Source organism: Borostomias antarcticus, assembly GCF_949987555.1.
Source record: "Borostomias antarcticus genome assembly, chromosome: 15".
Classification (NCBI taxonomy): Eukaryota; Metazoa; Chordata; class Actinopteri; order Stomiiformes; family Stomiidae; genus Borostomias; species Borostomias antarcticus.
In genome coordinates this window covers 3,927,367-3,945,350 of record NC_140248.1, presented here as the reverse complement: position 1 = coordinate 3,945,350, position 17,984 = coordinate 3,927,367, and the positions used below count along the sequence as shown (strand labels likewise).

The following is a 17,984-nucleotide window of genomic DNA, read 5'->3' as shown; positions in this document are numbered from 1 at the left end:
GGGTTAGTGTTGTTTAAGCGTTAGTAGCTAGGGTGAGGGTTAGTGTTGTTTAAGCGTTAGTAGCTATATCTAGGGTTAGGGTTAGTGTTGTTTAAGCGTTAGTAGCTATAGCTAGGGTTAGTGTTAGTGTTGTTTAAGCGTTAGTAGCTATAGCTAGGGTTAGTGTTGTTTAAGCGTTAGTAGCTATAGTTAGGGTTAGTGTTGTTTAAGCGTTAGTAGCTATAGCTAGGGTTAGGGTTAGTGTTGTTTAAGCGTTAGTAGCTATAGCTAGGGTGAGGGTTAGTGTTGTTTAAGCGTTAGTAGCTATATCTAGGGTTAGGGTTAGTGTTGTTTAAGCGTTAGTAGCTATTTCTAGGGTTAGGGTTAGTGTTTAAGCGTTAGTAGCTATAGCTAGGGTTAGGGTTAGTGTTTAAGCGTTAGTAGCTATATCTAGGGTTAGGGTTAGTGTTGTTTAAGCGTTAGTAGCTATAGCTAGGGTTAGGGTTAGTGTTGTTTAAGCGTTAGTAGCTATAGTTAGGGTTAGTGTTTAAGCGTTAGTAGCTATAGCTAGGGTTAGGGTTAGTGTTTAAGCGTTAGTAGCTATATCTAGGGTTAGGGTTAGTGTTGTTTAAGCGTTAGTAGCTATATCTAGGGTTAGGGTTAGTGTTGACGCACCACGCGTCATTTTTTCCCCCAACCAACTTCTGCCATAACCACGCCCCCGCGAGTTTTCATTGGACAACCCTAACCCTAACCCTAACCCAATGAAAACTCGCGGGGGCGTGGTTATGGCAGAAGTTGGTTGGGGAACCACGTTGAGCACGCATCGTGTCCGAGTTGGTCGATTCTACAGGCATGTCTGACGGAAGTGTGATCCGAGGCCCAGCGGGGAATAACGACTGTCGGATCTACGTGGGAAACCTTCCTCCAGACATCCGCACCAAAGACGTAGAAGACGTGTTCTACAAATATGGAGCGATTAGAGACATTGACCTGAAGAACCGAAGAGGAGGACCGCCGTTTGCCTTCGTCGAGTTCGAGGACCCGAGGTGCGTCCACCAGGAGGGGTGGTGGTGTTGCTATGAGCTAGCCAGGCTAGCTAAGTTCTCTAAGACACATTTTGAGTCGACTTAGCTAACTGCTACAAAAGGCACAGCACTGTCTTTAGATTATTATAGCTAGCAGCCAGAAGCAGGCATAGCTAGCTATGGTCTGAGCATAGTCATCAGGACTGGAATAACGTTACTCAACCTATGCAACAGGTTGCGTGCGCAGCTTTTTGTGTACTACTTGTGTGTACTACTTGTGTGTACTACTTGTGTGTGTGACGAGCCCTACTGACATGCTTAGGGACGCTGATGATGCTGTGTACTACTTGTGTGTACTACTTGTGTGTACTACTTGTGTGTACTACTTGTGTGTACTACTTGTGTGTACTACTTGTGTGTGTGACGAGCCCTACTGACTTGTGTAGGGACGCTGATGATGCCGTCTATGGTCGCGACGGCTATGACTATGACGGCTACCGTCTGCGCGTGGAGTTCCCCCGGAGCGGGCGTGGGGGTGCGCGAGGAGGTGGAGGAGGAGGAGGTGGAGGAGGAGGAGGTGGAGTGGGCGGAGCTCCACGGGGCAGATATGGCCCTCCCTCACGGCGCTCCGAGAACAGGGTCATAGTCTCAGGTGAGTGAGTCGCTACTGATGTGTGTTGTTAATCTTTGCTTGTTGTAGTACCTGGGCTGCGTTCCGAATCGCATACTTCGACTTCTTACTACCAGTACCTACTACAGCTGCCCTTAGAAAGTACGTACTTTGTAAGCAGTAGGCATCCAATTGGGACATACTACCTTGTCATAACATTGCGCCTTGAAATTTGCCCACATCCGTCGCTGTCCATAACGCGACATTCGTCTACAGCTGTCACGACTCGCACATGTGACGCACATTTCCGTTGCGCACAGGATTGTGGGTCAGAATAGCCAGAAAAGCCTGCTGGCTTGCATACTGCAAAATACGAACGGATGTAGTAGGACGTCCTGGTATTTTTGCCATACTGCGTGTGGCATACTATGTATTGGGACATACTACATCCTGTTTTGGCTACTACTGTTTTTAGTAGGGTAGTATGCGATTCGGAACGCAGCTCTGGTCAAAGCCTCTAACCCCCGCCCCATGTGTCTCTCTCTCCTGCAGGCCTCCCCCCCAGCGGAAGCTGGCAGGACCTGAAGGACCACATGCGCGAGGCAGGTGATGTATGTTACGCAGACGTGTTCCGGGACGGCACCGGCGTGGTGGAGTTCGTACGGAAGGAAGACATGACCTACGCCGTCCGCAAGCTGGATAACACTAAGTTCCGCTCTCACGAGGTAGGTTAGAGTGACGACATGAGGACAAGTGACACTCACCCCAGAGATTAGCTTTGGAATTGGGAAGGTCTACAAGGTAAGTCCCACTCTGGGAAATGTAAAGGCCTCACTGTGGAGGGAGTGAGTTAGGGAGAGGAAATGGAATTGATCCAGGTTGCTCTGCAGTACCTTTGAGTCTCAACTAGTAGCAGCGTTTTGTGTGGAGGTCCTCTTCAAAAGGTCACACGTGTATCTCATAGAGCAGCTCTCTCTCTTTCCTGTGTGTGCATGGCCGTGTTGCATGGCTGTCTCTGTGTGTGTGTGTGTGTGTGTGTGTGTGCGTGTACAGGGAGAGACGGCTTACATCCGTGTGAAGGTGGACGGTCCCCGGAGCCCCAGCTACGACCGCTCGCGCTCCCGGAGTCACAGCCGGTCCCGAAGCCGCTCGCCTCCGTCCCGCAGAGCGTCGCCGCGCTACTCCCCCCGACACTCCCGCTCTCGCTCACACACCTAGATACCTCACGAGCACATCTACCCCCCAACCCAGACCCGCCACGACACGCCACAGCCCTGCCCAGAGACCGAGACTCAACATGTTCCTCATCCTGCCCGCTGGACCATCGGCTGTGTTATTCTTCCGTTTCTCCTGGCCCATGTTCTTGTTCCATTCTCCCTGTATATTGAGCTTTTTCACCCCCCTCATCGTTTTGTAAACTTTCTGACGTTTGTTTCATGAGTTGTTTTTTTTTCTTTTCATTTGACTGATGGCGTTTCTTTTGAATGTGACCGCTCATCTTACCCCACTCGCCTCACTTATCTCCACCCCCTCTACGTTCTACATCGCCCCTGTTCTGTGTCTGTTCCACCCTGTGCTTTCATTCTGATTGACAACTCTCACCCCCCCCCCCCCCCCCCGCCCTTTTCCATTGAACCCACAATCTGGGTCAAATGGACCAGCACCATAGGGGCTTCCATCATTGTTTGCCTCGTGTTCTGGATGTTGTGGGCTGGGAGGGGGTTTGTATGCTTTGGGGCAGGGAGGGCATTTTTTGTTTTTCTTGGTCTGAAGTGTATATTGGTGTAAACTGTTGTATTTTTACCTTCTCATGTGTCTCTCTGTACAGTTCAGAGGAGCAGGATAGGATGGGAACACAGGAAACAGTTCATATTAGGATAAACAGGAGGAGGAGTCAAATGAGGAGCTGATGGTATGACGACAGTGGCCTCTTACCTTTTAAAACCAGCCTATAGGCTTGGAGCCTGATTTTTTTTTTGTGTATATTCTCTTGTATGAGTACTTTTATCAATAATTCATACGTTTTGCTTTGCCGTATTAGTATCTCCCCTGTCTCTTGCCCCCTACCAGACTTGCACATACACACACTGTCACTCACTTTTAAGAGCTTAGTATGCATGCTCCCTGTCCATGCTGGTCCACCAGTAAGAGGACTGGTTTTCCCTCCCAGTACCAAACAGGGTCCAGCGATGCCCTGGACTGACCCCAAGTTCTGTATTTGAGAAAAAGACGATAGTGCTCACCTGTCTGTTGTGGCAGCCTCATTTCACTACAGTCATTAGCCATCAGTATTTTCGCTGTAGTTTTTGTCCAGACGTTTTTGGGGCAAGTGCCCATGTTGTGTAGAATTTTGTAGTTTCACTTGGAGCAGATCAGTCAGGTGTCCTTTCTCCAAAGCAATCTATGACACCTATATGATCCGTCCTTGATAAATTTGTAGACAGGAAAAAGCTCCTTTTTTTTTTGCGTGCGTGTGATTCTAACTTGTTGCCTCCTTCTCTTTGGTTGTGCTGGTATTCTGAAGGTTTGGATTGGGCTCACTGGCTCCCCATCCCGGAGCCGCATCAGACCATCAGGATTCAGGATCAGATTAGGATTAGGCTTAAGGATGGAGACATGGAGCAGGAGCATGGGAGCATTTTACCAGGAGAGGATCCCAACCCCTGGCCCGGCCCAGCCCACATCCCCCTCCCACACACACCAAACCGGAACCGTTCGATCAAACTAATTGGCATTCAAACACACCAAATTACCTTTTTTTCAGTTTTTCTTCTTTTGGTGGAGCTGATGGGATCCTGGTGAGATGTGATTTTTGATTTATAAAAAGAGGAGCGAAGCATGGAGCAGAGCCAGCTGGGAGGCGCAGGATGGAGCGCACGCGTGAGGAGAGCGGTAACTAGAGGGGAGGAAGGGGGTAACTAGGGGGGGGAGGGGGGTAACTAGAAGGGAGGAGAGCGGTAACTAGAGGGGGGGCTAACTAGAGGGGAATCACAACCTGGGGAGGAGGGGTGGGAGGGAGGAGGGGTAACTAGAGGTTAATCAACCTGGGGAGGAGGAGGGGGTTGGGAGGGAGGAGGGGTAACTAGAGGTTAATCAACCTGGGGAGGAGGAGGGGTAACTAGAGGGGAATCAACACGGGGAGGAGGGGGGTGGGTGTCTGGGAGGGAGGGCTGGGATCAAAGAGGCTAATGCTAAAAATATGGTTTGTGTTTTCTCTCAGGTTTTTTGACAAATTCCTGTTTGTTTTTTTGCTTATATACTCTAGTAGTTGGAAGTGTTGATACCCATGTTCAATAAATACTTGATTCTACAATTGTAGTATTTGTCTGCTATATTAATCTAGGGACAAATTTCACCTCAGAGAGAACCAGGTTTAATTAAAGTGAAGCATTTGGATCAGTCAAAATAGATGAGGGGATTTCATACCACGGTGTCAGGTTGGTACATGCTTCTGATGAGCCCAGAACATGATCTGAAACGGTCATGTGACTTCTCCCTCCTCAACTCTGCTGATTACTGGACAAGACTACTGGACCTCCTAGGCTTACACGCATAAAACGGTTAACGTCTACCTAGGCATACTCGCATAAAACACAAATTGCCATGTAGGCAATTTCTCTAACTAGTTGTGCACTCTACTGTTAATCATGTCTCTGTGTATGACATGCGCTATACAAATAAAGTTTGATTTGATAAAAGCACAAAAGGCTTGGATGGGGAAGGAAAGATAAAAGACAGGTGGCAAAGAAGAAACCTGAATAAATGAGTGAAGAAACAATGAATACAGATGCTTCCATACAGGTGTACTGCATGATACAATTAAGCAATTAACATCCTCCATGGCAATTAAGCAATTAACATCCTACATGGCAATTAAGCAATTAACATCCTACATGGCATGACAATTAAGCAATTAACATTCTCCATGGCATGGCAATTAACATCCTCCATGGCATGTATAAAATAGCTGAGCAGGCCCTGTTCAATCAATCAATCAAAGCTTTATTGTTGACCTCAATTTTAGAACAAGATGGCAAGAGGAACAGTTCTAAGGGACTTTGAAAAGGGTTCATCGTTGGTGCACAGATGGCAGGAGCTTCAATGACAAAGACTGCTCAACTGGCTCGTGTTTCCAATAGCAACAGTGAATAAAGTTAAAGTGACAAATGCATTTAAATCTATGGAAAAGTGTGGTCGAAAGCGCACATGACAATGATGCTTGTGTGATATGTAAGGAGAAACAGCTCAGGTGACTGGATGTCAACAACTGCATAGAGAAGGATATTATGGTAGGGTTGCAGCACATACACCCCTTATTGCAAAGACGATCACCTTTATCCTACGATGAAACATTTCTCATCTGATGGGTTTGACAATGCCCCCGTCCGCAGGGCACAAGGGGTCTGTGCATGGTTTGTTGAGTCTGAAATGACGTGAATCATATGCTATGGCCTTCGCACTCACCACAACTCAATTGAACACCTATGAACCCAAATGAACACCTATGGTGGATTTTGGGCCACTCTGCACCATCATCACAGCACTAAATAAGGGACAGAATATCTTTTGGAGGTAAGAGCGTCATCACTCCATTAGAGTTCCAGAGATGTAGAATCTATGCCAAGGTAGGACTGGGTATCAAGGTAGGACCGGGTATCAAGGTAGGACCGGGTATCAAGGTAGGACCGGGTATCAAGGTAGGACTGGGTATCAAGGTAGGACTGGGTATCAAGGTAGGACTGGTATCAAGGTAGGACTGGTATCAAGGTAGGACTGGGTATCAAGGTAGGACTGGGTATCAAGGTAGGACTGGGTATCAAGGTAAGACTGGGTATCAAGGTAGGACTGGGTATCAAGGTAGGACTGGGTATCAAGGTAGGCCTGGGTATCAAGGTAGGACTGGGTATCAAGGTAAGACTGGGTATCAAGGTAGGACCGGGTATCAAGGTAGGACTGGGTATCAAGGTAGGACCGGGTATCAAGGTAGGACTGGGTATCAAGGTAGGACCGGGTATCAAGGTAGGACCGGGTATCAAGGTAGGACCGGGTATCAAGGTAGGACCGGGTATCAAGGTAGGACTGGGTATCAAGGTAGGACTGGGTATCAAGGTAGGACTGGGTATCAAGGTAGGACTGGGTATCAAGGTAGGACTGGGTATCGAGGTAGGACTGGGTATCGAGGTAGGACTGGGTATCGAGGTAGGACTGGGTATCGAGGTAGGACTGGGTATCGAGGTAGGACTGGGTATCGATTCGATTACGATTCACAAGGTTCAGAATCGATTATCACGATTCAATTTGATTCAATATCGATTCGGTTAGTGTTACTAAAACCTGTTTTAGCTTTTAGGCTACTTTCATTTGTCACACTAAATGACATACTTAAATGACTACACCATGACACCTGGTTGAGTAGAATACACCATCCTTTAACACTCCCAAACAGAAAGACTCACACTTTAGGTGGCATGGCTGACTCTAGGCCAGGTTGTAGGCTATATTGTTCATTATGTAACAACTGTATCGGCCTATCACTATTGTCTAGATGTTTTATACAGTCAACCACACATACAATGCCATTTATCTCCACTGATCTGGATAAAGCACCTGTTACTATCTATTACTGACTATTAATCTAATCAATGATGCATGTGATATTAATGCAGGCCTATATGTAAGAGTGCATATAGTCAGTCAGATAAACACCCCTCATTGGCAAAAGAGGATCAATCACCTTCCCAAAGGAGCTGCGCTGCATTCTGGGTGGAAATAAGATGCGGGCAGAAAACGCTCGCAGCAACCGGGTGGAGGTCGTGATCGAGCCAATCAGAGAGCCGGTGCAGTGCGGGGGGCGGGGCAGGTGTGCGCGTGGCATGTAACCGCATATGACGGACAGACGCTGGTCGAGCCATCGCACGAGACGCCTGCACGCAGAACTTTGTTCAAAAGAAGGCAAGTTGTGAATTGCGTGACTCAATTCAGCCATTGTGCAAAGCGAACCCAGACAATAAACAGGTGAGCTAGTTTTTCCTTTGTGTTATTGCAACCGGACTGGCATGCATGCAGCTTAAAGTTCAAATATCTGCGCAATTGTACTCTTGGTGACACTGCGTGCTGAAGTGTCCGTGTCATGTCTGTGTGTCCCTGGAGGTGTTGTGTAGCTTTAATGAGCAGGAGGGCAGACCTACATCTGATGGTCTCTATGACCAATGTTGACGAAGCCAACACGTCGTAGCCTCCTACCTGTGTGTCATGGAGCGGTCATTAGGATGTAGGCGACCTGATGCGAAGCTGCTGAGTCCATGTTTCACAGCACAGTCACAGCTCGGAGGCGGACACTGTTTCAAGGACACCGACGGAATTCATTGCCACTGCCAGATCATTTTTCTGTCGAATAGTCTATTTTAAGGGTAGAAAGTTTAAATTCCCTCGAATTCCACTGCTCAGTTTCTGCGATCCAAACCAGAGAGTAGAGATGGGCAGATCGGGCACACGGGATTGTCCCAACCTCAGGTGTTGTCTGGGGGAAGGTGTCCACAATCTGATGGACCAGCCTCCCTCAGTACCATGGATGTATTAATAGAACAGTACCTTGATGCGTAGTTTGGGATGTTGCACATCTCGTTGTGTAGCACGTGTGGCTTGCCCCCCTCCCACCCCACCCTAAAGGGAGCCTAAGTAGCCCCTCGGTTGGTTTGACATGTTTTCCAGTCATCATCTATGGAGAGACTTTACCGCGTCAGCATGTCCCCCTCCCAGGAGTTGAAAACTATCTGGAACAGGCATTGAGTGTGGGCTACGTTAACTGTTTGGTAGTCCAACAGCCTCTTCTGTTGAACCCTCTAATTAGTATGTCTAGTTTTAATGTGTGAGCTGGGGGGTATCCACTGGGCCTGTCTCTCGGCCTGGTGTTCCTGTTGTGTTCTCAGTGGATGGGGACCAGATATGTCTCTATCTAGGAGGTGATAAAGTGTGTGTGTGTGTGTGTGTGTGTGTGGGGGGGGATTGATAGCTGTTTGGCACCAAGTTGCAACTGCAGAGATCAGGTGATAGAGCTCCAATACCATACCACACAGACCACATATCTCTCCTGGATCTACAGGCCAGGGCTGCTGAATCATACTATTGGACCTGACTCTTGTTAGGGACACCACTTGTAGAGAGACAGTCTTAGGACTCTTGAGTGCTTCCTCAAGGGGTACAATCATTGTTCCTCAACTGTCGCTGTGGTGGAGACCACTTGCTAAGCAGCTAACACGCCAAACCTAGTCATGAGACTGGATAAAGTCCCTTGCTTACATAGAAGAAAATAGTAATGTTTTGTCTATTACACCTAGTAATAGTGCATCACGTGAACTAAAGGGAAGCGAAGGGGATTTGTTTAAGTAAGCAAACGGTAACAACAGCATCGCAATTCATATTCTAATGCCTTGTTTAGACTAACACTGTGTGTGTGTGTGTGTGTGTGTGTGTGTGTGTGTGTTTTATGCAGCCATCATGACCGACAGGAAGGCAGTGATAAAGAATGCAGACATGTCTGAGGACATGCAGCAGGATGCAGTGGACTGTGCCACTCAGGCCATGGAGAAGTACAACATCGAGAAAGACATTGCTGCCTACATCAAAAAGGTAAAATAAGACAGCATGCATATCGTTCAATGGTTTTGTGAGTAGTCCTTTAATTCTGCCGGGCACTTGTCCTGCATTCACATGCATGACAACGTGCTTTGCCACCATCTTCTGGCCCACTGTTGTCTTCCAACCCCAGTGTTGGTGACGGTCATAAACGGATTATGATGGGGCTCCTGGGCACAGACACATAAAGGCCCCCCCCCAGCCATTTCATTTATCAACATTTTGAATTTGTCCAATGAGACGGCATCCAATTTGCAGATGATTTGAGAAAACTTACAATAAAAGCAGCTTTATCCAGCTCGGTTTTGACTCGAGGGACCTCAACTCTGTGGGGAGGACCTGCTTTTTGGATTTCTCCCCAAAAGAGTTGAAGGGCCCATATGGAGTACTCAGCCCCTCTAAAGTACTATAGATAAACACTCACTTAAAAACTACAGGTATCATGATGCTATTTCTTACTTGTGACGTCTTCAAGTGAATGTTTAGGCTATTGCTTCAGTTTTTCAGCAGAATTGTTGAGGCTGTTATTGAATGAGGGCCCCTGAGCTCTTGGGCCCGTTCAGTAATATATCTTTGGTGCCAGTCTGTCAGCTTGTCTCCTGATGCTGCCCCATCCCTCCTCCGTACATCAAGACGCGTTGCTAGACATCAGATGCTGCCCATGTGAATATTTCAAGTGAGTTTAATGTATTCATGAAGCCTTTGTCTTTTTCCTCCCAGGAGTTTGATAAGAAGTACAACCCCACATGGCATTGCATTGTGGGAAGGAACTTTGGTAGCTATGTGTGGGAAGGAACTTTGGTAGCTATGTGACACATGAGACCAAGCACTTCATCTACTTCTACCTGGGCCAAGTCGCCATCCTGCTCTTCAAGTCAGGCTGAAACCCACTCCCCCCCTCCCCCCCCCCCTAACCAAACCCAGTAATACCCTGACCTCCCCTCACCGCCTTACCGTGACTGAACCCCCTCGCTTCCCAACACACACTACCACCGACAGAGGAAGGGGCTGTGCTCCTCATCTGGACTGTGATACACTGATGGCCGAGGCCATTATTACACACACACCACACACGCATACACACCCACACACACACACACACACACACACACACACACACACGCATACACACACACACACACACACACACACACTGCATCCATACATTTGCTTACAAACAGACTAACTCATACTCTCCAAAAGTTCCAGATAATTCTCCGTACCTGGCTGTGCATTGACGCATGGTTACCGTTATACATGACTTCATGTGTATATGTTGCAGTATGATGACCTTGCTCTTCACGGAGTCCCCTCAGATTATCCAGCAACAGGAGATTTTCGTTATGTTTTTTTTATTTTCTGTATGATTTGTTGTTGACACAGATGTTGTATAAAAATGCTTTGACTGTTGCTTACACATGATTAATAAAGAGTACACTTTATTTAAAACTAATATGGCCTCAAATTTAATGAATGGTAGTGTGTGAACGCACTCCAAGATTGAAAGAGTACTAGGTTATCATCCATCTTTGCATCCATCTCGCATCCCCACACATCTCCCACAAATCTATATTTCATATCTTTATTATGTGTGTGTGGATGAAATGCACCACGTCATCAATCTAAAGTGTGTCAGCTCTCATTATTTTGTATGAATGTTGCAGTAGCACACAGAGCATGGCCTCAAACCACCAGCTCATTCATAGAGCTCACTGGCATCTCTGACCATGAATGTATGACGTCTGACGATCAGCTGACGATGAGCGACGTGCGCAGAAGCGGAAGCAATACTTTGACCTCCCTTTGACCCAGGATGTTGATGTGGGTTGCGATAGCAGCAGGCAGCTACCCACCTACCTGTAAAATGGCGGCGAGAGAAACGTTGCCACCGGCATCTGGCCCACTGGGCTCTTCCAACCTCCAGACTAACCCCAGTGTTAGCGACAGTCCTCCGGTGATCCTGTCCCCTAACGCAGCTCCGTTCATCCCGCTGGCCCAGGAGAACCTGCTCGGCTCCTCATCCGATGCAGGGGTCCAGTTTTCCCGCTGCTCCTCCAAACTGCGCTCCCTGCGAGCCGGAGACCCGTCCAGCCTCAAAACTGAGCTCAACCTGCTGTTCGACCAACTCATCTCAGAAAACTACAATAACAACTTCAACCCACACACCCATATCCGACCAGAGGTAGGTAGCAAGACAACTCTGCCGTACTATTGCGTGTTGTAAGGTGACGTTTGTAAGTAAGTTCCTTGTGTTTTTCCTTTGCAGGATGTGTGCGTCCTGCTCGTTCATGCCAGTCGTCTTGTGCCCTTCAGTCAAGAGCATCTAGTGATTAAACTGTGTCAGCTCATCCATCACCTCCTCAACCAGCTGCAGGTAAACACGCATCATACTGACGTCAGCTTGGTTGGCCAGGGGTCTGACATCATACTGACGTCAGCTTGGTCGGCCAGGGGTCTGACATCATACTGACATCAGGTTGGTTGGCCAGGGGTCTGACATCATACTGACGTCAGCTTGGTTGGCCAGGGGTCTGACATCATACTGACGCCAGGTTGGTTGGCCAGGGGTCTGACATCATACTGACGTCAGGTTGGCTGGCCAGGGGTCTGACATCATACTGACGTCAGCTTGGTTGGCCAGGGGTCTGACATCATACTGACGTCAGCTTGGTTGGCCAGGGGTCTGACATCATACTGACGTCAGCTTGGTTGGCCAGGGGTCTGACATCATACTGACGTCAGCTTGGTTGGCCAGGGGTCTGACATCATACTGACGTCAGGTTGGTTGGCCAGGGGTCTGACATCATACTGACGTCAGGGTGGTTGGCCAGGGGTCTGACATCATACTGACGTCAGGGTGGTTGGCCAGGGGTCTGACATCATACTGACGTCAGCTTGGTTGGCCAGGGGTCTGACATCATACTGACGTCAGGGTGGTTGGCCAGGGGTCTGACATCATACTGACGTCAGCTTGGTTGGCCAGGGCTCTGACATCATACTGACGTCAGGGTGGTTGGCCAGGGGTCTGACATCATACTGACGTCAGCTTGGTTGGCCAGGGGCTTGACGTGTGCTGCTGACCTCTTTGCTTGCATTACTTTAATTTTACACACATATTTAGTTAAATTATACCTTGTTATATCGAAATGTATTGTATGTAAGTTCCTTTATAATGCAGGGTTTCTGAATGTTGAGTGTATAGGACGTATATGGTAAATGGACTGCACTTATATAGTGCTTTTATCCAAAGAACTTTACAATGGCCTCTCATTCACCCATTCACACACCAATGGTGGCAGCTGCCATGCGAGGTGCTAGTCTGCTTATTAGGAGCAATTTGTGGTTCAGTGTCTTGCTCAAGGACACTTTGACATGTGGACAGGAGGAGCGGGGATTCGAACTGCTGACCCTGCAGTCATTGGACGACCCGCTCTACATCTTGAGCACAGCCTCATATATAATATATACTTCCAGTGCATTTAGTATTCAGAAATTCTGAATGCTGGATCTGTATCTATAGTTTATGTTCCTTTAGAATGCAGAGTTTCTGGATATTGAATGTATATGAAGTATATAATATGTACTTCCTACACATTCAATATTCAAACATTCTGAATACTGTATCTGTATCTATGTGTAAATGATTGCATGTGTAGGTGCAGACTGCAGCTGTATACAGTACCTGTGTAGTAGTAGTATGTGTGTATATGTTTATATGTAATTATCTGTATTTAACTTTTGTGTATTAGGGTGTGTGTGTAGAATTATTTCTGTTATGCCACTGTTGCTTTGGCAATATTATTTTATATTTGGCTGTGTGTGTGTGTGTGTGTGTGTGTGTGTGTGTGTGTGTGTGTGTGTGTGTGTGTGTGTGTGTGTGTGTGTGTGTGTGTGTGTGTGCTGCCTGTGTGCGAATCGCTATCTTTGAGCTGTTTTTGTCCAAGTGATAGGCTTGGTATGGCTATGGCTGTGAAGCTATTCTCCCTCTGTTCTGTAGGTGATAGTGGATGAGCAGACGCTGGATGTGTTGGTGTGTTATACCATGCGTGCTCTAAGCGTGTGCAGCTCTTGGACCCACTCAGATGTCCTGCTGGCCCTCTCCACCCTGGTGTACGGGAACGGACCTCAATGCCACAAGGTAGATGCAGCCTAGGGTTAGAGCAATGACCATATCTGGGCTGAGTCTTAAAAGTGTCCAAAGTACCTTCAAATGTGAATTAAATCAGTCAAGGAGACCGCATAAAAGATATGAAGGGCAGGCCACCCTGATGTAGCCCAGGCCTGATTCTGAGTAGTGTGTGTGTGTAGTGTGTGTGGTGTTGGGCGGTAGGAAGCTGATTCTGAGTAGTGTGTAGTGTGTAGTGTGTGTGGTGTTGGGCGGTAGGAAGCTGATTCTGAGTGTAGTGTGTAGTGTGTGTGGTGTTGTGCGGTAGGAAGCTGATTCTGAGTGTAGTGTGTAGTGTGTGTGGTGTTGGGCGGTAGGTAGCCCAGTGGTGGTCAACCAGTGACTGAAAAACCAGCTCATAACTGCAAATTACTGTGGATAAAGGCTTCTGCTAAATGGCTTAAATGTAAATGTTGGTGAAGGCCTATGTGACGTGCAATTTGCAATTTTTCCTTTGAAAAGTCACAATGGAATAAAGATTGTGATCGCGATGTTGAGTGATACTGTGTGATCAATGTTGTCGTTTTGGCTTCTCTTTCCAGCACCTGAGTGTGTTACTGGGTGAGGGCGGAGTGCTGATGCTCTACAGCGCCCCCCATCAGCCCGACATGGAACTACGCCGTGCTGCACTCACCTGTATGGCCAACCTCTGTCTAGGGTGAGCACTCACATCCACACTTCTTCACTCAGACTGGAGCCTTTCTGTGTGTAAGATTAAGTGGGGCAGCATAACTTTGTAAGTATAACAGTCTTGACCTGAAAACGTTTCCAGCTATACCGATGAAGTGTGTGTGTGTGTGTGTGTGTGTGTGTGTGTGTGTGTGTGTGTGTGTGTGTGTGTGTGTGTGTGTGTGTGTGTGTGTGTGTGTGTGTGTGTGTGTGTGTGTGTGTGTGTGTGTGTGTGTGTGTGTGTGTGTGTGTATGTGTGTGTGTGTGTGTGTGTGTGTATGTATGTATTCAGGCTTCCTGGCCAGCCAGCTCTAGAGGACAGGTACAGGAGTGTGTGTTTCAGAGTGTTCCTGGAGACACTGCAGTCACCCAAATCGTCCAACACAGATGAGCTGCTCTACTGCGCGGTACAGACTATTACACACACACACACACACACCACAGCTACTGTACACATTCGGTCATCTCTTTCTCGGGCTCTCTCTCATCCTCGCCCTCTCTGTGTCCAGGTGGTCCAGGGGGCCATGAAGGGCCTCCAGGTGTGTCTGTCGGGGGGGAAGTGGAGGTTGGGAGCTGGGGAGGAGCTGGGTTCTCTACTGGCTGCACTCAAGGTGTGTGTATGATGAAGACAGCGTGATGCACCGTTAACGTCGCACATCTGTATACATTGTGTATAAATATTACTGTCTCAGCTCATATTAAAGTGTCATCGCGTGCGTGTGTGTGTGTGTGCGCGCGTGTGTGCGTGTGTGTGTGTGTTATTCCTCAGAGGTTCATGTTCCAGGGGGCCCCGGGAGTGTGTGTGGAGTGGCCCTCGGTGCTTTACCCGGCCCCTCTCCCCCAGTACGAGGGTGTCGCTGCGCCCAAACCTGCTGAACCAGCGAGGGACCCCCCCGCGCAGGGCAAGGCGTCTGGGGTGAGAGCTACCGTACCACCGGGTCGTCCTCGTCCACATGCAGGCGTAGTGGTCAACACAGGGAAGAGGAAGCATCCTCCTCTCACTCGCTCACATGCAGGCGTAGTGGTCAACACAGGGAAGAGGAAGCATCCTCCTCTCACTCGGTCACATGCAGGCGTAGTGGTCAACACAGGGAAGAGGAAGCATCCTCCTCTCACTCGGTCACATGCAGGCGTAGTGGTCAACACAGGGAAGAGGAAGCATCCTCCTCTCACTCGCTCACATGCAGGCGTAGTGGTCAACACAGGGAAGAGGAAGCATCCTCCTCTCACTCGGTCACATGCAGGCGTAGTGGTCAACACAGGGAAGAGGAAGCATCCTCCTCTCACTCGGTCACATGCAGGCGTAGTGGTCAACACAGGGAAGAGGAAGCATCCTCCTCTCACTCGGTCACTTCCGGATTAGCGGGGAAATGAGGACACGCGTTCAGAATGTGATCAGAGACCCCGTTTACACCTGGCATTAAAGTGTGTCTCCTATCCAGATTGTATCTAGATAATGATTTAGCCTGATTACATTTACACCTGGCATTAATATGCGTTTCGATTACCTTCAACCCGATCCGTTTGAGATCCGATCGACTCTGTCCAGCTGACAATCGAACGTCACATCCTGTTTGTTCTTGAATATTTTCGTCTGACTAAATTGAGAGTAGACACTTTTGTCTCGTCTGGACTCCAACCTTGACCAGGATCAATTTTAATGCTTTCTTGCTAGCTGCCATGGAAGCCTGCTCCTTGCTGGTCTGGAACCGGCGCGTTCCAACGGCTACGTATTTCCGCCCACGTTGTTGATATGTGGATAAAAAACGCATTTCCATTTACACTTCCATTAAATGTGGTCGAAATACGTCCCTGACCACCTCCGGAGGTGGTTTGGCCGATCGGATCGCAATCCGTCCTCAAAACGTTTTGGGCGCATTTACACCTGTATTTTCATGTGGTTTAGCACGATCAGATTGCAATCTGATCACCAAAAACGCATTTTAATGCCAGGTGTAAACAGGGTCAGAGATTGATAAACAAGTGAGAAGCGCTAGTTGTTGAAGTCCTGGGATAGCTTCACTACACACGTCCTTTTCCTACATGGCTGTTTTTTCAGGGCTGATTTCATTTTGAGCGGCCCTCGTTCGTTTGGGCTCCCTCCGCCTCTTCGCTCTCTCTTTCCCTCTTTTTTCCTCAACCTCTCCATCCCTCCCTCTGGCTCTGTCGCTCTCCTTCGCCACAGAACAAGAAGAGGAAGTCGCGAGGGAAGGCGAAGAAGGCGGGAGCAGACGAGAAGAGAGGAGAGGATGTGGAGGAGGACGAGAGAGAGACGGAGACTGTTTCTCTGAGAGGAGGAGGAGGAGGGAGAAGAGAAGGAGGAGGAGGAGGAGAGCCCTGGTCTAAAGGCCCTGCTGCTCCCTCTCTCTACCCCTCCTGGAAGAGGAGTAGCTCAGATTCAGAGTTCTCTGACCCCGAGGGAGGGGCACAGAGCAAGTTGAGGTATGTACTGTAGTGTGTGTGTGTGTGTGTGTGTGTGCGTGTGTTTGTGTGTGTGCGCGCGTGCACCGAAACACGGTCTCCTAAGCTGCGGTTGTGTGAGTGCGTTGTTGGGCTGATGTGTAAAGTGTATATAAATGATTTCTCTCTCTCAAACCACACCATGGCAACGAGATCTTAAAATGTAAAGGCTAGTCCCTTCTGCAGCGGAGTGGGTTCGAATCCAGCCCACGCCCTTTGCTGCATGTCTTCCCCCCTCTCTCTCTCTCTCTCTCTCTCTCTCTCTCTCTCTCCCACCTTTCCTGTCTGTCACCTACACTGTCCTATCATAATAAAGCAGAAATGCCTTAAAAAATATCAACAAAAACACAAAAAGTATGTGGCGTGTGTTAGCGTGTCCCTCTCTCTCTCACGTGGGCGCGCTGCGCGCCCCTCTCTCTCTCACGTGGGCGCGCTGCGTGTCCCTCTCTCTCTCACACGTGGGCGCGCTGCGTGCCTCTCTCTCTCACGTGGGCGCGCTGCGTGCCCCCCTCTCTCTCTCACGTGGGCGTGTCTCTGGTCCGCCAGGCTGTACCACGGGCGCGTGAGGCAGGCTGCGCTCCACTGCCTCCTGGCGGTGGTGAAGGGGGTGGAGAAGAGGACCCTCTACGGCTTCTGGTCCTCCTTCATCCCCGACGCCCCCGTGGGGGGGCCGCCCCCTCTCACCCTGCTCACCATCATCCTGAAGGACCCCTCCCCCAAGGTACACACACACCTAGCCTACCTGTCTCTCAAGAGGAAGCCCCACCCTCGCCACTTTTAAATGCCAACTTCAAAAATGGTTGATTGAAAAGCAGAAATGTGAACACTAGCCTCTCATGTCCAAGTGTGTTCTGTGCCCATGTATCGTAGTTTGTTTTACTTGGTCTTAATGTTGTTATTGTGATCATTTATTTGTGTTATATATAGCCTTGTGCTAAATCCAGCTTTCTTACACATTGTCATGTATAGATGTTTGTAATGCATCCATTTCATATATCTGTGTTCATCAAAATGCAGTGACCAGTCAAAATAAAAAAATAAAAAAACATACAAGCACACTCCTTCCCCATTGTGCGTTAACCCCCCCCCCCCCCCCGCCCTCCCCAGGTGCGTTCCTGTGCCCTCCAGGTGCTGTCGGCCGTGCTGGACGGATCCCGTCAGTTCCTGGGCGTGGCGGAGGACACGGCGCGGCCTCGCACCGCCTTCACGCCCTTCTCCTTCTCGCTGGCCGCCGCTGTGCGGGAGCTGCACCGCGCCCTGAGCCTGGCCCTGCTGGCCGAGTCCTCCGCCCACACGCTCACGCAGGTGGTCAAGGTACGCGTCGCCCCGAGGGCGCCGTTCACCCCGTCACCCCTCCCCCCGAGGGCGCCGTTCACCCCGTCACCCCTCCCCCCCGAGGGCGCCGTTCACCCCGTCACCCCTCCGCCCCGAGGGCGCC

General features: G+C 49.1%; 2 protein-coding genes and 1 pseudogene across 5 annotated transcripts in view; all 3 read left to right on the top strand.

Moving 5' to 3' along the window:
* The first annotated feature begins 824 nt into the window (after window positions 1-824).
* On the top strand, window positions 825-4,505 carry LOC311319099 (serine/arginine-rich splicing factor 1A-like). 3 transcript variants are annotated; one of them, XR_014630818.1, is made up of 5 exons: window positions 825-1,028; window positions 1,454-1,659; window positions 2,170-2,342; window positions 2,671-3,529; window positions 4,142-4,275. XR_014630818.1 is itself a non-coding variant. In XM_084450553.1 (4 exons), the coding sequence occupies exons 1-4, from the start codon at window positions 835-837 to the stop codon at window positions 4,343-4,345; spliced, it is 777 nt and encodes a 258-aa protein (XP_084306679.1). In that variant the 5' UTR covers window positions 825-834; the 3' UTR covers window positions 4,346-4,505. The 3 variants fall into 3 exon arrangements, 2 of the variants coding, with proteins under 2 accessions (XP_084306679.1, XP_084306680.1); XM_084450553.1 differs by lacking the exon at window positions 2,671-3,529 and having other exon boundaries at window positions 4,142-4,505; XM_084450554.1 differs by having other exon boundaries at window positions 2,671-4,281.
* A 3,009-nt stretch (window positions 4,506-7,514) lies between these two features.
* LOC311319083 (dynein light chain 2, cytoplasmic-like) lies at window positions 7,515-10,136 on the top strand (annotated as a pseudogene). The gene is made up of 3 exons (XR_014631358.1): window positions 7,515-7,632; window positions 9,110-9,246; window positions 9,973-10,136. The product of XR_014631358.1 is annotated as a dynein light chain 2, cytoplasmic-like (transcript).
* Window positions 10,137-11,116: 980 nt separating this feature from the next.
* The window catches only part of heatr6 (HEAT repeat containing 6), a gene marked incomplete at both ends in the record, with an annotated part of 19,679 nt that continues 12,811 nt past the window's right edge, over window positions 11,117-17,984 (top strand). Inside the window, 10 exon segments of the mRNA XM_084449844.1 lie at window positions 11,117-11,434; window positions 11,519-11,626; window positions 13,250-13,390; window positions 13,960-14,075; window positions 14,379-14,493; window positions 14,596-14,697; window positions 14,856-15,002; window positions 16,272-16,528; window positions 17,093-17,267; window positions 17,654-17,860. Coding sequence (XP_084305970.1) covers window positions 11,117-11,434; window positions 11,519-11,626; window positions 13,250-13,390; window positions 13,960-14,075; window positions 14,379-14,493; window positions 14,596-14,697; window positions 14,856-15,002; window positions 16,272-16,528; window positions 17,093-17,267; window positions 17,654-17,860 — 1,686 coding nt within the window.